Here is a 22,552-nt window from a genome sequence, read left to right as displayed (position 1 = left end):
AATGTGCATTTCGTCAATGATGATGATGAAGAATTCTTTAAAATTTGTAAGTCATAAATAATTTCTTTATTATTATAATTTGCTTGATTTTACAGGCTATGTTTTAATTTTTTTGGATAATTCAATCATTGTTTAAACATAAACTAATTAGCTAACTAATTTCATTGTTGAGCACGTAACTCCTATTTTTAACATTATGTCTATGGGATAAAAATTTCCGCTTTACCAGATTTCGCTTTACGAGCATGTTAGGAACAAATTAACTCATAAAGTTGCGAACTACCTGTATTATGAATTTCTTAGTGATAAAAAAAATTAATGTAAAAGGGATAGTGTTTGTAGTATGCATTATACTCTCAAATTATCAACCTCCATGAGTTACCATAGTTTTAATACCATGTATTAATTATTCTATGGAAATTGCGAGCAAGTTTCTTCCTAGCTTTTCACTATCTTAATAGTATGGAAGTTTTATTGTTTTCAGAAACCTATAAGGCATAACCTCCCAACTCAACAGATTTATAATCGAGAAGCCACATTTTTTATTTGATTTGACCTCTTCTGTATCACTTTGTATATTTTGTGACATTTCTCAGAGTTTCTCTGCCTTTTTGAAAACAGTTTTTCTCCTTATTTAAAAAAATAGTAAAGTTATATTAAAATTGAATTTGCACTATATGGCTAATAAGTTAAAACAAAATTTTAACTTCTGCTTATTTTCATTAACAAATTGGCCATCAGTTGTACTACTCTACATTGCAAAATAGAAATATGAGCAATAACAGGATTGTTTTCTGTAATATCCAGTCATATATGCTATAATATATAGTAATAATGATTCGTCTGAAAATATGAGAAATGTACCAACTATGTGGTACTACACTCAGGTAAGTGGAGACTGAAAAAGACTTGGGGATAATTGTGCAGTCAGATATAAAGTTTAGTGCAGACAGGCTGCCAGAGCAACTCATGGGGTCTTGTCAAAGATATATAGGAATTTTGCTAGCAGGGATGAGGAGATGATTATCCCTTTGTATATGGCAGTGGTCAGGCCACACCTTGAGTACTGTGTACAGGTCTGGAGGCCTCCTTTTAGGAAGGATGTAGAGTTGCTAGAATGAGCACAGAGAAGGTTAACAAGATTGGTGAGAGGAACAAAGGGGTGCCCTTACCAAGACAGGCTTAAGTTCTGCAAGTTGCAGCATCTGGAGACTAGGCACCTGACGGGTGATCTGATTGAGGTGTATAAGGCCTTGAATGGTTCAACAGGCTCAATGCTGATGGGATACTTCCACTTGGCCAGATTAAGAACCTGAGGGAGCATAGGTTCAAATTGAGGAAAGATGGTTGTAAAATAGATGTGCGGAAGTTTGACTTTAGCCAGCGGGAGTTGATTGCTGGAACAGACTTCCATCTGTTGTTGTGGAAGTTGATAGGTTAAATAAATTTAAGGCTGAACTAGACAAACATTTGGAGTGAACAGATGGGTGAAATAGGAAGGTTTTTTTTTTTTTTTAGCTGATGCTCTAAACTTGCTTTCTTGCATCATATACCTCAATTAATGCTAATATCATTGTGATTACTTGTGTGATGTGAATATAATTAACAGCGTCTTTCAGTAAGATGCCAAAGAAATATGATGTAAAAGAAGATGTAGTGATGACTATTATTATTATTATTATTATTAGCTATATGGTGCAAGGAAGCCTGAGGCTTTTGCTGCACAAGATTATAGTAACCTTTCATAATACAAAAAAAAAAAAAACGCAGATCGCTTTCAATTTGGAGTACACAGGGTACAAACACAATGCATCTTCTGAAGAGTCAGAAAGCATGTGAGATTCCTTCAAAAAACTGTCTGACATTTAGTCTCTATAACACCTGTTGTGATGGGCCTAAAAACTGGAGTAGCAAAGGTAATAAAAGATAAATTGAGTATTGTCTTTGTTTATAAACTTAAACTTGTGGGCTGAAAAGGGGGGCTGCATTTAGTTGACATTTTTACCACTATATAGAAAGAAGTGTTGAAGTGAAAGAAGATTTAAACAATTTTAACTGATGTACACCACTAAAGTTAAAAAGATTTTTAAGCATGTGGGTACACATTGACTGTCTTTGGTTAAAAGTGTAAACATAGTGGTAGAACTGTGGCAACCTTTGACAAGTAGTAGTAGCATGTGATACAAGAAAGCAAGTGTATGAGCTTATGCAGCATCAGCCAAAAAAAAAATCACACCATTCCCTCCAAATGCCTGTCCAGTTCCTCCTTAAATTTATTTAACCTATCAACTTCCACAATGACAGATGGAAGTTTGTTCCAGCAATTAACCACCCGCTTTAGCCAAGCAAATTTCTGGTTCTGTTCTGTTCTACATCTGTCTTTTCTTAATTTGATGCACTGTTCTACATCTGTCTTTTCTTAATTTGAATTTATGCCCCCTTAGGTTTGTAATCTGAACAAGTGAAAGGATCCCATCAGAATTCAGCGTGCTCAATCCATTCAAGGCCTTATACACCTCAATCAGATCACCACGCAGGTGCCTAGTCTCCAGCGACTGCAATTTGCAGAACTTAAGCCTCTCTTGGTAAGAGGATCCCTTCATTCCCTTCACCAATCTTGTTGCCCTTCTCTGTACATGCTCAAGCAAATCTACATCCTTCCTAAAATGAGGCCTCCAGACCTGTATGCAGTACTCAAGGCGTGGCCTGACCATTGCCTTATAAGTATTTAAAGAAGAGGTTAGATGTGGTGAGAAAAAGCCATATGAACGCTTTTCAGAGTTTTCAAATTGAAAAGTACAACAAGAGATTACTAGTGATTGGCACTGACTTATGTTCTAATCTAGTTAATGATCCAAAAGTTTTTAACGAGGAGAAATTGACGAACTAAAAAAAAAAAAAGAACTTCTGAATTGCAAACTTCCAGTGAAACCAATTCTAAACAAGCCAAGCAAGCTGATAATTCTAGGCATGTCATCCTCACTAATTCAGAAGGTGTGTTCACATTTCTCTCTTCTGATGTGAATAAAGCAATTTGCTTGATTCTGTTAAATGTTATGACAGCATTTGAAAATCCAAATATAACTGTTCAATCTGACGTACCTTGCATCGATATACTGATATCATTTATCCTAGATATGTCGAAGAATGTTATTGTTGTGTGGGTTTTCACAGGCTCAAACCCTGGTCTAATCAAGAAGGGTGTACTACGCACCGCTGCTCCTGCCCACCTAGCTATGGAGGTGCCATTTAGTGAGGAAGTACTTTTTTTGGCCATTTAGTGAGGAAGTACTTTTTTTGCTGCATGTGACTAACAGAACTTAGTATTGTTAAAACATCATTTATGAGAACATTTTTTACTGGAAGCTTGACTAAGTAGCACACAAGTTCCCTTCGAAAAATAATGTTCTTATAAATGCTAAATTTTCACAAATTTCATCAATAACATTGCATCATTTTCAAATTTGAAATATATTAAGAATAAGTTTTCTGTACTTCTTGGTGTCATTTTGATAAAGTAAATTTTGCAGCATTAGTCCTGTCATTTTGTGTGAGTATCTCTGAGATGCTATTATGAAAGAAGAATGATGTACTGTGGTACTTGTTTGGGAAACTTAAAAGGGTGCATATAGCATAACAAATTATCCCAAGTTATTCATGGCATTTTAATAATTCCTCATAGCAATGCTGAGTGTAAGGATAGAATATTTAACGAAGTAAAAAAATAAAATTAAATTAAATTAAATAATAATTGAATTCAGATCTCTTTCTGGTGAAGCTTTGGAAATGCTGTTGACAGCCAAGTCTAGATAGCAGGGCCATTGTTGTGAATAAAACTTTTACTCACCATTTCTGAAGAAGGCAAAGACTGCAACAGTATCTTTCTTGGAACAATCAAAATCACTTGATGTCTAATTAACTTACTTTGCTTAGGACAGGAAAATCATAAGTAAATTAATGTTTGAAAGCATACTGTACTAGTAAAGAGTTCTGTGGGAGTATTTTAATATAAAATATTTATTTTGTCAGTGAAGTTTAATTTATAGTGCAATGCAGACTTCAATTTGTTCAATTATTATAATAAAGTTTTGTCAGACTTTATTATAATAATAACGAAATTATAATAATAATTTGTTTGTTATTATAATTTTCTTGATTTTACAGGCTATGTTTTAATTTCTTTTGATAAATCAAACATAAACTAATTAGCTAACTAATTTCATTGTTGAGCACATAACTCCTATTTTTAACATTGTCTATGGGATAAAACTCTTCACAGAACCCTTCTGTTTTCCTCCTATTTTTTTGATAAACTCCTGCAAATGGTTTGCAAAATCCTCCTGTTTTAAATCGATTTATTCCTAAATTATGTTTTGCTCCTGCTTAAAATTGTCTGATCTATCTTTTTTGAAAGTCAAAAGTTTGCAGCTATGTTTATAAGGATCATTACAAAAAAAAATATGCATGCTGAAGGTAAGCTGATTATAAGCTCTCCCCCCCTGTTTTACACACCACATTAGAGCATACATACATAAAACATTTCTATAATTATATTGTAATGAATTGCTTGGAAATTAGAGTGCAAGAAACATATAACATTATGCCTCATATGATTATCTGAAAGAAGTATGCAAGTTCTGATATGGTCAGAAATTGATGGTTAGCTCACACATTCACGATAATGATAAGTATATAAACATCAGATAATTTTTATTGTTAAAAAATTTTCACATAAAGCAATATACTTTGTTATAAGCATAATGTTAGCATTAGCAGTAGCAAAAGCACATGATGCAAGAAAGCAAGCTTATATAGCATCAGCCAACCCCCCCCCCCTTATTTCACCCCACTCGCTCCAAATGTTTGTCAAGTTCTGCCTTGAATCTATTTAAGCTATCAACTTCTACAATGACAGATGGAAGTTTGTTCCAGCAATCAACCACCTGCAGACTAAAGGCAAACTTCCGCACATCTATCCTACAACCATTTCCTCAATTTGAATTTATGCCCTCTCAGGCAATTCTGAGCAAGAGGAAGAATCCCATCAGCATTGAGCATGCTCAAACCATTCAAGACTTTATACACCTCAATCAGATCACCTCGCAGGTGCCTAGTCTCCAGACACTGTAATTTGCAAAACTTAAGCCTTTCTTCGTAAGAGCAACCCTTTGTTCCATTCACTAATCTTGTTGCCCTTCTCTGTACTCATTCCAACAGCTCTCCATCCTTCTTGAAATGAGGCCTCCAGGCCTGTGGTTCGAGCCCGTCACCACCAAATACGGCAAAATGCGGAAAGGTCAGGGAATGACCACTGCATATCCCGGAGCAATATGGCCTTAGCTGCTAATGCTCCTAAAAAACGAAAACAACAACAACAACATCCAGGCCTGTATACAGTACTCTAGGTGTGGCCTGACCATTGCCTTATACAAGGGGATAATCACTTCCTTATCCCTACTAGCAAAATTCCTGTATATCATTGACAAGACACCATGAGCTACTCTTGCAGACTGTCTGCACTGCTCAGAAAACTTCATATCTGCCTGCACAATTACCCCCAGGTCCTTTTCATTCTCTACCACTGTCAGTGTGGTACACAGAGTTGATACATTAATCTGGGATTACTGCTGCCCATATGTAGTACTTTACATTTGTCAATGTTAAACTTCATTTGCCACCTCTCAGCCCATCTGCTCAACTTTTCTAGATCCTGTTGTAGCAGTGTACTGTCATTAGTGTCATTAACAACCCTGCCAACCTTCGTATTGTCTGCAAACTTGGACATTAAGCCTGATATACCATCATCAATATCATTTATAAATACAGAAAAGAACAATAGACCCAACACTGAACCCTGAGGGACTCCACTAATAGCATTAGTCCACGAAGAGCAGTGTCCATTGATTACCACTCTGTCTTCTCCCACTCAACCATCCCTTTATCCATAGCAGCAATTTGCCTCCAATGCCACACTGCTCCAATTTGTGCAGCAGTCTTCCATATGCAACAGTATCAAAGGCTTTTCCAAGGATCTGATAACACAGATAATCGTTAGGTCATTTGGGATATTGAAATATTGGGGTCCTTACTGCTAAAAAATTTGGGTATATGGATGTGGATGAATATCTCAACTTTCTTCATGGACTAGATGTGCACTTATGTCCCATCTGTACATAAACAAATACATAGAAACCGCTATGACACACTTTCTGGCACTAAACCTAGTTATACATAATGGTTTCTTGAATTGTTTATAACAGCTCCTCATTTTCTGATAAAAAAAAAAAATTCTGTTCAAGCACAACGTTAAGGGAAACAGAATTTTGAGGTATGTGCATGCCTTCATTTTTGAAGAAAATAAAAATCATTGTGAGAAATTTTTGAATTAACCTTATATACTCACTGTATATTATACAATCTTCCTGGTTTGAATTTTCTTTCCTTATCACTGCCCACTTACAACAATTAAATTGTATGCTTATTTTGAAAATTACTTTTGCTTTTCTGATATGACATTTTCTTTAATGTTAAATATAATCAAGAGGTAGCCAATGTTATCACTGAAATCCCTTGAATAAAGCTTATTATTAAATTTCAATTCCAATTTTTACAGCTAAGACATCAAGGTTACCTGTGTCGCCCAGCACTAACAGAATGTGATATTCCAGAATTCTGCGATGGGAAAGTAGGTCAGGTAGGATCAAGATATTTTTACTATAATTGAATTATTTTATTTATTCTTTACTGATATATAAAATGGTTTTCAGAATTAAAAAGATAGGTGGTTGTTTGTTTCCATGGGCTGCATTGGGGTAACTAAGAGTAAGAACAAGTGCAGATATACTTGCATGTACACCAATGCTAGGACTATAGTAAATAAATTTGATGAATTTGAAGTGCTGGTGAAGACATAAAAGGTGAATATTATTAGGATATCAGAGACGTGGTGTCACACAGATGTAAGGAATGCAGAATTTGAATTTGGGGAGTACAATGTGTACAGAAAAAACATTCATTCAAGATATCTCATGCTACCCCACTATCTAGGCTAAAGCTTATACGTGGTTTGCAACATCAACTTAAATTATACTATAAGGTAAAGTGCAGCCATTATCAACCCACTGCAGGATGGAAGCCTCCTCAACAATTCATGCTGAGGCAAGTGGACCATAATCTGCCACACTGGTCCAGTGCGGGTTGTCAGATCGACCGTATTCAGCAGTCAGGGGCTTGAACCCCAGTCTACTCAAAGAGCGTGTGCTACTGCACTCCAGCTCCTAACCACTCGGCTACAGAGGCCGTTTAAATTATACTATGCTGTGTATAAAACATTTGTTAGTTAAAATTAATACAACTCATAACACAGCTCAGGAGAAACATCACCACTTAGCCCCATTCTAGAGGAATTAGGCTTTAGTTAAAGTAAACAAATAGCCACCTATCTCTGAACATGATCCAAAGACTACAATGCTCCATTTAGCCCAAAGATATTTCTAATTACATTTGAATGTCTACATAATTATCACAAATCAACATTATGGGCTCAGCAGTTTCCTCATTCCCATATGAGCATAATCCACATTCAACCAATCCTAGTTGACATAATCTACTAGCCAAGCCATGTCCTGTCAATAAAAATGCAGTGTTCATACTGAACAGCTACCACAATTTCTTTCTTACATCTAAATTTCTGACAATTGGTAGGAACATAAATGTTGCTCTACTTTTCTCTCTGAGAAAAGTAGAGCAACACACTCTTGTCAGATATCTTTCAACTGGTCTGATATTCTTTCTTTTCCAAATTTATGATCTGCTCTAGTATAGATTCTACCCATCTCAGGACACTAAGATATATTCAAGAGTGATCTCCTTATGCTTTTTCTAGTGCAGTACATTCAGTATTACTTGAAGATCCAGAGGAAGTCTTCCTGCAATCACTTGCAGTGCTTCAGTTGAAAATGTTTGACAAGACCTGGTTGTGTGAAGGAGAGCGAACCTTTGTGCTTGAAATAAATACTTTTTAACAATCGTGTTAGTTATACTATGCAGCCAAGCTGCAGAAGCATAAGTGATGATGGGTGAAAGGAGAAAATCATATAAGGCATTAAGTGCTCTGCCCTTAATTCCCCAGTCGATCCTAATAACTCCTCTAAGCTTGGTGTACATTGTATGAATCTTATTTCTTGAATATTTTAAATGCGGAATAAAGCTCATCCGTTCTCCCACATTCACTCCCAAGTACTTGACTAGAGTCTTATATTTCAGTGTAACTCCTTGAGCACATACAAGAGGACTTCGATTCAAACTTGATCTTCCTTTGATAGGACTTGCACTGACTTTGCCTTCGAAATTTTCAACTTATATGAATCTACCCACAATATTAAGACATTTAATATCTCTGAAGCACAATTTTCATGTTGTTATCTTGCATTCCCATATATAAGAATAAGCATATTAGCATTAATAAAGGCATATGATCGAAGAATGCAAACTTATACAGCATCAGCCAAAAAAAAAAAAAATTCTGATTTCACCAATCCATTCTTTCCAAATGTTTATCCAGTTTTGCCTTGAATCTATCTAAGCTATCGAATTCTATGACAGATGGAAGTTTGTTCCAGCAATCAACGACCTGCTGGCTAAAGACAAAATTCTGCACATCTATCTTACAATTGTCTTTCTTCAATTGGAATTTATGCCCTCTCAGGCGATTATTCTGAGCAAGAGGAAGAATCCCATCAGCATTGAAAATGCTCAAACCATTCAAGGCCTTATACACCTCAAACTAAAGCCTTTCTTCATAAGAGCAACCGTTTGTTCCATTCACTAATCTTGTTGCCCTTCTCTGTACTTGTTCCAGCAGCTCTACATCCTTCCTAAAATGAGGCCTCCAGACCTGTATACAGTACTCAAGGTGTGGCCTGACTATTGTTTTATACAAGAGGATAATCACGTCATTATCATGAGCTACTCTTGCAGACCTTCTGCACTGCTAAAAAACGTCATATCTGACTGCACAATTACCCCCAGGTTCTTTTTGTTCTCTACCACTGTCTTTGTAGTAGTACGACACAGTTGATACATTACTCTGGGACTACTGATTCCAACATGCAGTATTTTACATTTGTCAATGTTAAACTTTAGTTGCCAACTCTCAGCCCAACTACTCAACTTTTATAGATCTTGATGAAGTAGCTTGCCGTCATTAATACCATTAACAACCCTGCCAGCCTTCTATCATCTGCAAACTTAGACATTAAGCCTGATATACCATCATCAATATCATTAATAAATACAGAAAACAACAATGGACCCAACACTGAACCCTGGGGCACTCCACTAATAACATTAGTTCACAGAGAGCAGTGTCCATTGATTACCACTCTTAGTCTTCTCCCACTCAACTATCCCTTTATCCATAGCAGCAATTTGCATCCAGTGCCACACTGCTTTAATTTGTGCAGCAGTCTTCCATGCGCAACAGTATCAAAAACCTTTCTAGGATCCAAATATTTGATATCAAAAAAATTATTATTATTCTTTGCATCCAGTTCCTTTGTGACCACATCATAGTATCCAATTAAATTGGTCAGACAAGACTTCCCCTTAACAAACCCATGCTGTGTCCAAGCTATAACTGAAGTCTTGTCTAGATAATCCTGCAATGCTTCTTTAACCAGTGCCTCCATTAATTTCCCTGGAACAGAAGTTAAACTAACAGGTCTGTAATTACTTGTGTCATGCTTTGATCCTCCTTTGTGAATTGGAGTCACATTTGCACATCTCCAGTCCATGGGTACCTCCCCTGAGGAAGCTCTCATAATTATGGCTAATGGTTTGCTTACTTCCTTTGTTGCCTCCTTTAATATAATTGGATAGATCCCATCCACCCCAGGTGCCTTTCTTATGTTTATCTTCAACAATTTCTCCTCCCTTTGCTCTCAGTTATTACAAAATCATCTAGCTCTTGCCAGAGTTTAATTCACCTCTGGCATTCTCCTCCCTGAATAACTCCCCATGTGTGAATGTAGATGCAAAGTACTCATTTAGTTTGCTAGCTACCTGAGCAGGAGCATCAATAGTTGAACCATCGATATCCAGTGGACCAAGCTGATTCATTCCCTTCCTTCTAGAGTTTACATAAGTAAAGAACTCTCTGCATCCTTTGCTAAAGATCTCTCGTAATCTGCCTTTGATGGTCGATCTGCCAACCCGCACTGGACCAGTGTGGCAGCATGAATTGTTGAGGAGGTTTCCCTCAGCATGAATTGTTGAGGAGGTTTCCATCCTGCAGTGGGTTGATAATGGCTGCACTTTACTTTTTTTTTTTTTTTTTTACAGACCACCTGTTAATTTATATGTATCCCATGCATTTTTCTTCTTTGCCACATATTTCATTAGTTCAACTGTCATCCATTTAGGCCTAAACTTTGTACAATATTTCTTAGTTGGTATGAAAAGCCTGGTAGCTTCTAAGATTAATTCTTTAAATTCTTCCCATTTTGAATTTGCTGTTGGTAACATCATCAGTTGGTCCCACCGTATAAAATTTTAAAATTGTCTCAAACCACCTTAGTCACCTTTATGAAAGCAAAAACCTTCCCTTTACCCCTGATGGTAGTTACCTCTTTGAGTAAATCTCACTTCAGCACACTGTGATCATTGCCACTTAGTGGTTCTTCTATCTGCAGAGCCTTAATGTATGAAGAATCACTACTGATAATCAGATCAAGAGTATTTCTCCCTTTAGTTGCCTCCCGAGCATGCTGCTGTTGAAAACAATCATCCAGTAAATTCATAAAAGCCTTGCTAGTGTGTGATTGACCAACCCACAAATTCCAGTCAGTATCTGGGAAATTAAATTCCCCCATTATAAGACAATTTACTGGCCCACTCTTTCTCTGTACATTTGTTTATTATACTCATCAGAGTCATTAGGCCTATAACACACTCCTACTCTCAATTCTGCTTTTCCAGTCCTTATGTCACACCAAACTGACTCGACACTGCTCTGTCCATCTCAAATTCGTCAAATTTATTTACCAAACTACTAGCAGTGGTGTACACGCAAGTATACATGCACCTGTTCCTATTTTTAGCTGCCCTAACACAGCCCATGTATTGACTTGTTCCGCAATGACTCCCAGCAGTCTCTGAAATCCCCTGCGCTTTGTTTTCCAGGCTGCTGCTCTTTCCAATAGAAGCAGTGCAAGAATCACTTTCAACTCTTCCAGTGGCTACTGTTAATCTATTAGTCCATTTATCCACCCAAGCTAGCAGTTTTCCAACCCACCTAACACTGCCTCGATAACATTAAATTATATATTCTTGCACCTTTTCTATTTAAGTCTCTCCCATCCCTATAGAAGTAGTCTATCCTGTTAATAAGTACAGACTAGGCTGAGAAAAATTCTACCCCCTTGAGCCTTGCACCATCTCTCCATGGCCAAATTGATCGACAAGGCTCTCATCATATACTCCCTCCTATTGTGTCTAGGTAGAATTGCAGACACTTTCAAATTGAACCCAAATTCACGGCTTTTTTTCAACATTGACCTGTACTTGTTAAGTAATTCTGCCAGTCACCTACTCTTAATATCATTAGTGCCCACGTGTAGAACAATATCACCTTTTCTGCCCTTAAAAGATGATATCTGCTCTACAACATCATCAACCTTTGCCCCCTGGCAGACATACCCTGGTCCTGTTCCACCTATCCTTTTTGCACAATACATTCTCCGTTTCCTTGACAATAGAGTCACCAACAACAACTAGTTTCTGTGGGACTGTCACATTCCTCCTTGGGGGGGGTTGCCGTTGTGTTGCGTGATGTTGAAGTGCAAGCTCTGGCATTGATGTGGGTAGCTGAGAGCCTGATGGACCAGTCTACGACCAGTCTAATCTTCTGAAAGCTTCCTCAAAGGCAGCATTAAACAACTTCAGAGATATTGTGCCTCCTTGTCGAACTAATGGTGTTTTATATTCATTTGCTTACTCCATTAGCTGTGATATTATGTGAAGGTGATCCATAGTTGAGAATCCTGTCCTAAAGCCAGCTTGCTCTTTCAGTTGATTCTCATCAAGTATTCTTTCTAATCTGTTAGTAATGATCCTTGTGAACAACTTGTAGATGTGGGATAACAAGCTAATTGGTGTATAATTTCCAATTTCTGATTTACCTCCTTTCTTATGCAGCAAAAGTATGATTGCATTAGTCCACTTCTTAAGCATCACACCTTTTCTAATGCATTTTATGAAGAGTCTTGCCAGTTTTTGTGTCCCAATTTTAACAACTCTACAGTAACTTCATCTTCCCCTGCGGCTTTCTGATACCTCATTTTCTTCAACGCATGTTCTACCTCATTAGGAAGGATATCAAGTATATTGTATGTGTTACTAATTTGCAATCCATCTTCCACACTACTGGCATCATTCCATCGCTCCTTGTATAATTCTCTATAGTAGTCTTCTGCTATTTGAATTATGTCTTCTCTGCTATTTATAAGTACGCCATCACTAGTCTTCAGTTTCAGTATCATTTGTCTTTCTGTATTACTGCTCATGGCTGCTGATTTAAGTCCTTTGTTTTCCCTTAATGCTTGTTCTACTTTTCTTGTGTTAAATCCGCTTATGTCCTCTCTGAGTCTCTTTCTAATGGCTTTGCATAATTCACAATATGGAATGTTATGCAATGATGACACTACAACTTCGTTTGCTTTACTGTGTATAGAAATGATGCTACTGCACTATCTTATATGACGGTAAACTCTTCCTGCAGAGTCTGTGGTTTTTAGCTCCAAATCCTACTTTTTGACTACATATAACCAAAAAAAAATTAAAAAAATGAAAAATGAAAAGTCCTCTATTGTTAAGACCACATTATAATAAACATTTTAATTTTTTCTGTTTATGCTTCAAAATGACCACAAGTCCAGAAGATTTTATAATTTATTTTGAGAAAAATGTAATCATTAGCATATTTAGCAGTTACTGAGCTCAAACTATGGTCAACTCAAAAGCATGTATCATTCCATTCTTGTGCTGGCTACTCAGCCATGTCAGACCTAAATAAAATTTCAGTTTATACTCCAGGACTATTACTCTAGCCCCATCTTGACCACTAAAGAAAACCCACCTAACAGTCAATCTGATTATTTGATAAGAATGGAATTCAAACTCATGCGAGGAGAACCCAATTGATTAATAGCACCTTAACTCCTCAGCCACTTTTGTCTGATTTTTGCAATGCTTTGGAATTTTATTTTGATAGACCGAAAGTTATTGTAAAATAGATTGTTTAGTAACCCAAAATACAACAGGAAAGGCAAAATTTTGAATCAATAGATTAATTAGATTAATGCCGACCAGGCTAGCCGGGTAGGTAAAGTGCCTGCCTAGCAACCCAAAGGTCGCGGGTTCGATTCCCGTCTCGGGCTGGTTATCACGATGGTGCCGAACCAACCGGTTAGTTGGATATCCCGGCCACGATACATGAAGGAAACAAGAAAAAACTGGTTCCTTCGTGTATTGATCACATCATACGAAATAAAATAAAATAAATAAATTAGATTAATTAATTTTTAATTTTTTTGAAATTTTTTTATACTTCAATATTTTAAAATATTTTATAATTAAAAATTGTAATATTTTTAATATGCTTATGAATTCATCCTTTTATAGCTAAATGCACAGATTAATTTGCAATTGAATGGTCCCATCTAGTACAGTTTTTTGATATATGGACTATAAACCTGTGATTTGGTTCTAAAAGGGCCAGTGCCAACTTATATATATGTTGTTTATAGTATGACTGAGCTGTTATTTTGTTCTATATTTCTTTTGCTAAAATACACAATGTCTGGCTATCTTCTTTTAGTAGGAGAGTTAGATATTGGCCATTCTAGCATAAGATAGATATGACAAAATGCATAACAATTGACATTGGCCCTTTTAGAACTAAGTAACAGAAATTATATTCTCTATTTATTGTTAACTTGAATTGTAATATAAATGTATATATTTTAAAATTATATTCTCTATTTATTGTTAACTTGAATTGTAATATAAATGTATATACAATTATAGTGCCCTGGTGATATTTACAAGAAAAATGGAAATTTGTGTAACAATGGGGATGGGTTATGCTTTCATGGTGACTGTCCTACTCCCGATAACCAGTGTGAATATCTCTGGGGATACGGTAAGTGGTTCTATTAAAACAAAAGAAACAGCAGTAGTTAGAGTAATAGTTTTTATAATTTATTTAGGAATTTCAGTCTCATAAGTTGATTAGGAAGTTTAAATAATTTATCAGTACCCTAACCTTACTTTGCCCTTATGCAGGAAAAGTTAGATTATGGCACTAATCCCAGTTCTCCCAACTATCTCTCCAGGCACCTTATTAAGAGCATTCTTGCAATTTCTTTCTCAGTATTCATTTCAACTGATGACATGCTCTGGGGGGGGGGGGGTCAATAGTAGCAGCTACTTAGATGAAAGGTCATGTTTCCTTCTGTCTTATATTGAGGTATAGTATTTCAAACAGTAGGTTTTTTTGCCATCCATCGCTTTCTGCTATCTTGCAAATGATCAGGCCTGCTGTGTCACACCACTTCAGAATGGATTCTAGGCCCTTTTCTCATCCCGTTCTGTTTCATCCAATGTCCATTGAGTTTACATGCCTCTTATATTAGAATTTTTAACTCTTATTGCCATCTGTCATGTGACCTCTGGAATTAACCATTACTACCCAGGGATGAGGCATACACAAACATGTTGGAAGATAGTATACGATGTGTGTGTGTGTGTGTGTGGCAGACATGTGCCCACACACACACACACACACACACACACACGCATACAGGCACACATGCAGATGAATCAGAATTATATATAGGTAGTTTAAATAGCCATATTTTGTAGACAGAATGATCAAGTTGAATAAAAAGTTTTAATTTTAACACTAAAATAAACAATTAGGTTTTTAATAAGTTTTCATATGTTGCAGAATAACTGGTAGCCCATTGAGTAAGCAGAATAATCAACATGTGAAAAAAAACAAGTTTATTCTGAAATGGTACTGGAAATGAAACAAATTAATAGAAAATGAATAAAAACATTAAAGAAGTTTGGTTTGTGATTTCAATAAGGGACAAAGACTCCATTGCATCTAACAATAACCTATCTCCATAATAAGTTTGAATAATGTAGAACTGTTTACAACATTAATAAGGAAGTCTATAAGAAGAAAAGAACATCAAGAAGTGCTGAAAACATCCTAGATATTGTGTAGTATTGCATATGTAAAGTCTCCAGTCACCAGTCACCATAGATGGTAACTGGTCATGGGAATGTACCTGAGCATTACATTTGAGTATTATGAGACTCTTAAAGGATGCAAAATTCAGTTCCTTTATACCTTGGCTGTTGTATGCAATTTAGGAAGGTGATACTGATCGACAAGGACAATTTAGTAAATAGTACTGCCAAAGGAACAAATAAACTAGCAATTTGCAGGATGTAATCAGTCAAAGAATCATTAAAACTTAATGGTCAAACAAAAAAAAAATCATGAAAATTAAATAGACATAGAAACCATCATTAAAATTAAATGCTTAGACAAATTGCCACAACTGTTTGTACCAGACCAATAACTATTCTTGCCATCTTCTACAAAAAGATGTTAACTTGCCAGTGATCAGTAAGTGTAGACAAGACACTCCTCTTGCAGAATAATGGGACTTTACAAATTCAGTGATATTACTGAACAGAGTTATCTTGAAGTAATGAGTGATGCAGTTCCTGCAATAATAAATCATGTTATTGGGTACATTGTTATTCCTTCAGTCTGATTTTCACGACTTTCTGGGTAGTGAATTTCCTGAATGATGAATATGTTTTTGAATATATCCCATGGTCTGAAAACCTCACTCTTCTAGTTTGTTTTTTTTAATGGGGATATTTGAAAGATAAACTGCATACATTGCAGTTTATCTTTCAGATATGTTCCCTTCTCTGTATTCGTTCTAATAGCCCAACATCTTTCCAAAAATGAGGCATCCAGACCTGTATGCAGTACTCAAGGTGTGGCCTGACCATTGTCTTATACAAGGGGATAATTACCTCCTTATCCCTACTAGCAAAATTTCTATATATCATTGACAGAACCCCATGAGCTACTCTTGCTGCCTGAGTGCACTGCTCAGAAAACTTCATATCTGACCTCACAATTACCCCCCAGGACTTTTTCATTCTCCACTACCCTGAGTGTAGTACCCCACAGTTGGTATGTTACTCTGGGGTTACTACTGCCCATATGCAGTACTTTGCCTTTGTCAATGTTAAAATTCAGTTGCCCCCTCTCAGCCCATCTGCTCAACTTTTCTAAATCCTATTTCAGTAGTATACCGTTTTTACTGTCATTAACAACCCTATCAACCTTCGTATTGTTTGCAAACTTGGACATTAAGCCTGATATACCTTTATCAATATCATTGATAAATACAGAAAACAATAATGGGCCCAACATCAACCCCTGAGGAATTCCACTAATAACATTAGTCCATGAAGAGCAGTGTCCATTGATTACCACTCGGTCTTCTCCCACTCAATCATCCTTTTATCCATTGTCACCACTTGCCCTTAATGCATATTGCTCCAACTTGTACAGTAGTCTTCCATGCAACAGTATCAGAAGTTTTCCTAAAATTGAAGTATATGATATCAAAATTATTTTTTGCATCCGTTTCCTTTGTGACCACATCACAGTATCCAATAAAATTGGTCAGACAAGACTTTCCCTTAACAAACCCATGCTGTGTCTGAATTATAACTGCAGTGTTGTCTAGATGATCCTATAGTGCTTCTTTTACTAGTGACTCCATTACTTTCCCTGGAACAGGAGTTAAAATAACAGGCCTGTAATTACTCGTGTCACCTTTCAATCTCCCTTTGTGAATTGGAAATACATTTTCACATCTCCAGTCTGTGGGGACATCCCATGAGTCCAAGGATGCCCTCATAATCATAGCTAAGGGCCTGCTTACTTCCTTTGCTGCCTCCTTTAATAGAACTGGATAGATCCCATCCACCCCAGTTGCCTTCCTTATGTTTCAGCAATTTCTCCTCCACTTTGCTTTCAGTTATTACAAAATCATTTAACTCCCTGTTAGAGATTGATAAGATTATGACCTCCACTTCCCTACACAATTCCTCATGTTTGAATATAGATGCAAACTACTCATTTGGTTTTGTCAGCTACCTGAGCATAATCATCAACAATTGAGCCGTCAATATCACGTGGACCAATCTGATTATTCCCCTTCCGTCTAGAGTTTACATAAGTAAAGAATTCTTTGCTGTTTTCTTTGCATCCTTTGCCAAAGATTTCTTGTAATCTGTCTTTGCTGGCCTAGCCTCTTTGTGACTTAATTACAGACAATCTTATATCTACCATTAGGCATCTGTGTTTCCTGATAATTTATATGGGTCCCATGCATTTTTCTTCTCTGCCACGAGTCTTATTAGTTCATCTGACATCCTTAGGCCTAAACTTTAAACAGTTTTTCTTAGTTGGTATGAAAAGCCTAGCAGCTTTCAAGATTAATTCCTTGAATGCTTCCCATTTAGAATTTGCTCTTGGTAGCATCATCAGTTGACCCCACTGTACAGAATTTAAAACTGTCTGAGGCCACCATAGTCACTTTTACAAAAGCAAAAACCCTTCCCTTTATTCCTAATGGTAGTTACATCTTTGAGTAAATCCCACATTAGTACTGTGATCACTGCCACCTAGTGGTTCTTTTATTTGCAGATTCTTAATGCATGAATAATCACTGCTGGTAATCAGATCAAGAGTATTACTCCCTCTGGTTGCCTCTCGAACATGCTGCTGTAGAAAACAATCACCCAGTAAATCCACAAAAGTCTTGCTAGTGTGCAAGTGATCAATCCACAAGTTCTAGGCAATCAATATCTAGGAAGTTCAAGTGCCCCATTATAAGACATTCTGATTTACTTGCCCACTACTTCTCTTTATAGTTGTTCATTGTAATCATCAGAGTCATTAGGCCTGTAACACAGTCCTACTATCAACTTTACTTTCCCAGTGCTTATGTCACCATACTGGCTAAACACTGCCCTGACTCAACACAAATTGAAAAATTGCAGCTGACTTGTGCATTACCAGATATCCGACTGTTAAGAAGCAATGCCATTCATGTATAACTGCTGTTGGGCATTTCAAATCTAATGTTACTTCCCTAATGGATTCTATTTCAATGTATTTATTAAATCTCCTTTTGTTTGTGTTTGTTTCTCAGTAAACGTTCTGAGTACAGCATATCAAAGTGTTAATGCATAATTTTGAATCACCCTATATATATATAAATTAAAATGAGTGTGAAATGGTAGGTTAAAGCATTCATATCACAGGATGGCTGCCTAGAAGAATTAAAGTGATAAAGGAAAGACAAAAAATCAGTAATCAAGGAGAATGATAGCTTATTGAATATTTGAGGTGGGGGGGAGGAAGAACTTAAGATGTATAAAAACTATTCTGTAAGGTAGATTATAGCTACATAGTATTGCTGCAGTGGAGGATAGCAAACATTTCAAAATTTTAATAAAATTTAGAATTAAAAGATTAAGGAAAGGAAACATGTTATATCAATACTGAAAAGTCAAGAGGATGAATTATCACAGAAAATATCATTGGGTGACCACAGCCATGACATTCTATTTGGATGTAGTGTTTTGTACATCCAGATCAACCTAAAGGAGTTTTTTCATACTGAAAAAGTACAATTTAGAAATTTTATTATATATATTTTTTTTTCAACACTTTTATTTATATATATATATATATATATTTGAATATCGTTTAAATATAGTTGGAAATGGAATATTTGATAATAAAAATAAAAAGGGGGTACAGCATACATCAGAGGCAGCAAAAAGCATATTCCTCTACATGATGCTTGAAATATAACCATACAAATAAATGAGAATAAGGATTAAATTAAAAATATTGTCAGCACTATGGCAAGACAAGAGTGAAAAGTCAAAATCAAACCAAGCAGGGAGAGAAGAGAGGGGTAACAAGAATAAAAATATTGCAGCAGAAACACTCTAAAATAATTTAGAAAATCTAAATATATGAATAATTCATTGAGTTTTAAAAGCCAATTAAATAGAAATTTAACGGTGCCCCCTCTGACGGGCACCAGGTCCAAATTTATGTGAAATATCACCAACAGAGATGTAAACCACTACAATAAAACAAAACAAAACAAAAATAAACCAAAAATAGACTGACCATTATGCCCCATCTCAACAGAGGACCACAAGGCCAATCATGGTCAGGGAATCCCTGCATTTTGAACGCCTGTGCTGCCATCCATAATTCATTATTCGTCTATATAAACTGGTTAAGATTACTTTCGTCAGTAGTGTGGCTTTGCACTGGAGTGCTCGTATCTGTTCTATTTTTAATCTTTGCTGCATCAAGACCACCGCTGTTCAATTCCCCTGCATTCGTGGTTTGATCTGGGGATCGGGTGATGGACTGATCTTTCAATCGATTCTCCTTTGCGACGATTTGTCTAGCGTTTGAAATGCAGCGATTCCCTGACCATTATTGGCCTTGTGGACCTCTGTCGAGATGGGGCATAATGGTCAGTCTATTTTTGGTTTATTTTTGTTTGTTTTATTGTAGTGGTTTACATCTGTGTTGGTGATATTTCACATAAATTTGGACCTGGTGCCCGTCAGAGGGGGCACCATTAAATTTCTATTTAATTGGCTTTTAAAACTCAATGAATTATTATTCGTACATTTAGATTTTCTAAATTATTTTAGAGAGTTTCTGCTGCAATATTTTTACTCTTGTTACCCCCTCTCTTCCCTCCCTGCTTGATTTGATTTAATTTAGGTTTAATTTTGACTTTTCGCTCTTGTCTTGCCATACTGCTGGCGATATTTTTTATTTTAATCCTTATTCTTATTTATTTGTATGGATATATATATATATATTATTCTGTATATTAAATATATTATTCAATACAAAATTGCTTTTATAAGGGAAAATAATGCTTAACTAAGCTGGCTAACTCTTTTGACAGTCACTCATGAACTGGATGTAGGAAATAATTTTGACATTGTTATTTAAATTTATCACAGCATTTGTGTCACTCCCTCATGAGAGGTTACTTTCAAAGCTAGAACATGTTGGTATCACAAGGTGACTGCAGGGCAGGAGGCGGAGGGTTGTGATTAATGGTTACTGTTCAGATTGGTCTAATATTAGACATGGTTTCCCCCCTTCCTACAATCAGCACATTTTGACATCAAGAGTACTTAATGTCAAAATTTGCTGATGATGATGTGAAGATTGGAAGAGTGGTTAATGAGAGCATCAAAGAGCTTCTTCAGGAGATGACTTCAATGGACTTTGGGGATGAGCAGAAAAGTGACAGCTATATCTTGGTGCAGCAAAATGCAAGGTCTTACGCACTTTGCGAATGGCAACACCAAAATTACTTATACACTTGGCAGTGGGGTTGAATTAAAAACAATAGTAGAAGAAAGGGATTTAAGGATGGTAGATATAGAAATTTAATTTAATAAATTTCTGTGTTATATTAATAATATATATTACAGGTGGACATGAAGTGCTCTGAGCAGTGTAAACAGGCAGCAAGAAGATCCTGTGGTATCCATTCAATGATTTATTGAACATTTGTTTCTAGAGATAGGGAGGTTAAAATCCCACTGAATAAAGCAATTGTAAGACTGCACTTGGAATGTTCAAATATGGAGACTATACCTAAAAAGGCCATTTAGCTTCTTGAAGAGTCCAAAAACAGGCAGGCTGCTTGGTGAGATAACAGAAAGGGCACCTATATGAGGGAAAACTTTGAGTATGTGAGTTAGAGTTTGGTAACCAGACACTTTAGAGGGGGAACTGACTGAGCTCTATAAACCTCCAGGGAAGGGGGATAGTAAAATTAGTGAAGATGAAATTTTCACTGTTATAAATGATTTCAAAGCTAACAGCCATAAATTGAAATTATGGAGAATGAGATTTAGACTGGGTTATAGGAAGTTTTCTTTTAGCCAGCAAATAATTAATTACTGGAATGAGTTGCCTCTGTGGATAAAAGAGGCTGACACCTTGGGGTAATTTATGGGTCATCTGTATAGTTACCTTCACAAGGAGAGAAACATGTTTTATATATTTTTATATAAAACAATATAAATTATATATATATATATAGTACTTTTTTCTTTTTAGCATAACTTTCTTTTTATTTTATTTTGCATTTTTGTATACAGTATTTTACTTTTTATTATTATTATTATTTTTTTTTTTTTGGCTGGTGTAGCAAAAGCCTGTGTCTTCTTTATGCTATATGGCTATATCAGTACTAATGTCTGACTGCAAAAGTACGAAAAAGGACTTTTAATTGAAAAACCGAATACATAATAGAATCAGCTGTGACCTGTATGGCCTTTACAAGTTATATATCCTATCAATTTTCCCTAGGTGTAGCTGGAATTTACCTCCAATCCTCCTGCAAAGGAATTGCCAGGTGACATGAATTATATATCCAGTTTTAGAAGAGAGCTGCTTTGGCCACAGCGTAATCTGACAATTTAGTTCATGATTAGTCTAATCTGGCAATTTAAGCTTTAATCTGGTGAACACAAGTATTTACCAGATTGAAGCCAAGGCCTAAACTGGGCAGTCCAACTTTTAAGTGTCATTATCCACAACCCAGTCCTGTTTGACTTGGAACATTGTACTCATGTTAACAGGATTCATTTCCTTAGTACAGTATATATAATGCATGTTTTTCCAGAATATCCAAGTAGGTAAGGGGTTTTGTGCTTTCAGCCATTACCACCAGTGGACAATGTCTGATCTAACTGAAATAGTCCTATACTATAAGACTGCTTTCACCTGACTTCATGGTCAAGATGATACACTCTGACAGGAAGTGTTCTCTGGGCAACTTTCACACCATGACATGTCCATTATAATGAAATATTGTATAGATAAGATTTTCCACTCTGTAGCACCTGCTACTATTCTAGAGTCCATGAATGTTTGGAATGATATCACTCCAGTTGACAATTTGCATTTGTGACTGATATTGGGCTGTTGCACAGCTGTACTGCTCCTTAGTATAGTTGGCATATTGATGAATGTTGCTGTGGCCTCTTCAACTTGCTCCATGATGTTTATTGCAGATGACACGGATGAGGTATAAATTTTTGTTGAGGTATCTCCAACAAGGTTAGTTCTAAGTTCAGGAAGCCTGGGTGCAAGAATTAATATTAGAGATACCCGATCATCCTTGTTGGGATTGAGAATGGTAGCTTTATTTGGATTTAAGAATGTCCAAAATCTTAAATTTATTTAAGATTTAAGAATGAAACAACCATTCTCATGGTTGTGCTGCACCAGGACAAGCCCTAGTCAATAGCCTGTTACCTTTGAATAAAATCCACCACAGTGGATTTTGGGAAATTCAGATGAGTTGCAGCTGCA

At 36.2% G+C, this 22,552-nt stretch overlaps 1 protein-coding gene across 10 annotated transcripts in view; it reads left to right on the top strand.

Moving 5' to 3' along the window:
• Positions 1-22,552, top strand: part of LOC150090991 (disintegrin and metalloproteinase domain-containing protein 11-like) — a 1,161,948-nt gene that overhangs the window by 643,188 nt on the left and 496,208 nt on the right. For all 10 annotated transcript variants that reach the window (XR_016546962.1, XR_016546963.1, XM_090373761.1 and 7 more), the window contains 2 exons: positions 6,614-6,694; positions 14,086-14,200. Coding sequence is in view for 8 of the 10 variants with exons in the window: in XM_090373761.1 (XP_090229887.1) it covers positions 6,614-6,694; positions 14,086-14,200 (196 nt within the window). In the remaining 2 variants the exon portion in view is untranslated. The remainder of the gene's footprint in view (positions 1-6,613; positions 6,695-14,085; positions 14,201-22,552) is intronic.

Source organism: Mastigoproctus giganteus, chromosome 1 (assembly GCF_048544385.1).
Source record: "Mastigoproctus giganteus isolate SK-2022 chromosome 1, ASM4854438v1, whole genome shotgun sequence".
NCBI classification, from domain to species: domain Eukaryota; kingdom Metazoa; phylum Arthropoda; class Arachnida; order Uropygi; family Thelyphonidae; genus Mastigoproctus; species Mastigoproctus giganteus.
Note: the sequence above shows the minus strand (reverse complement) of the source record. Positions and strands in the feature narration are given on the sequence as shown.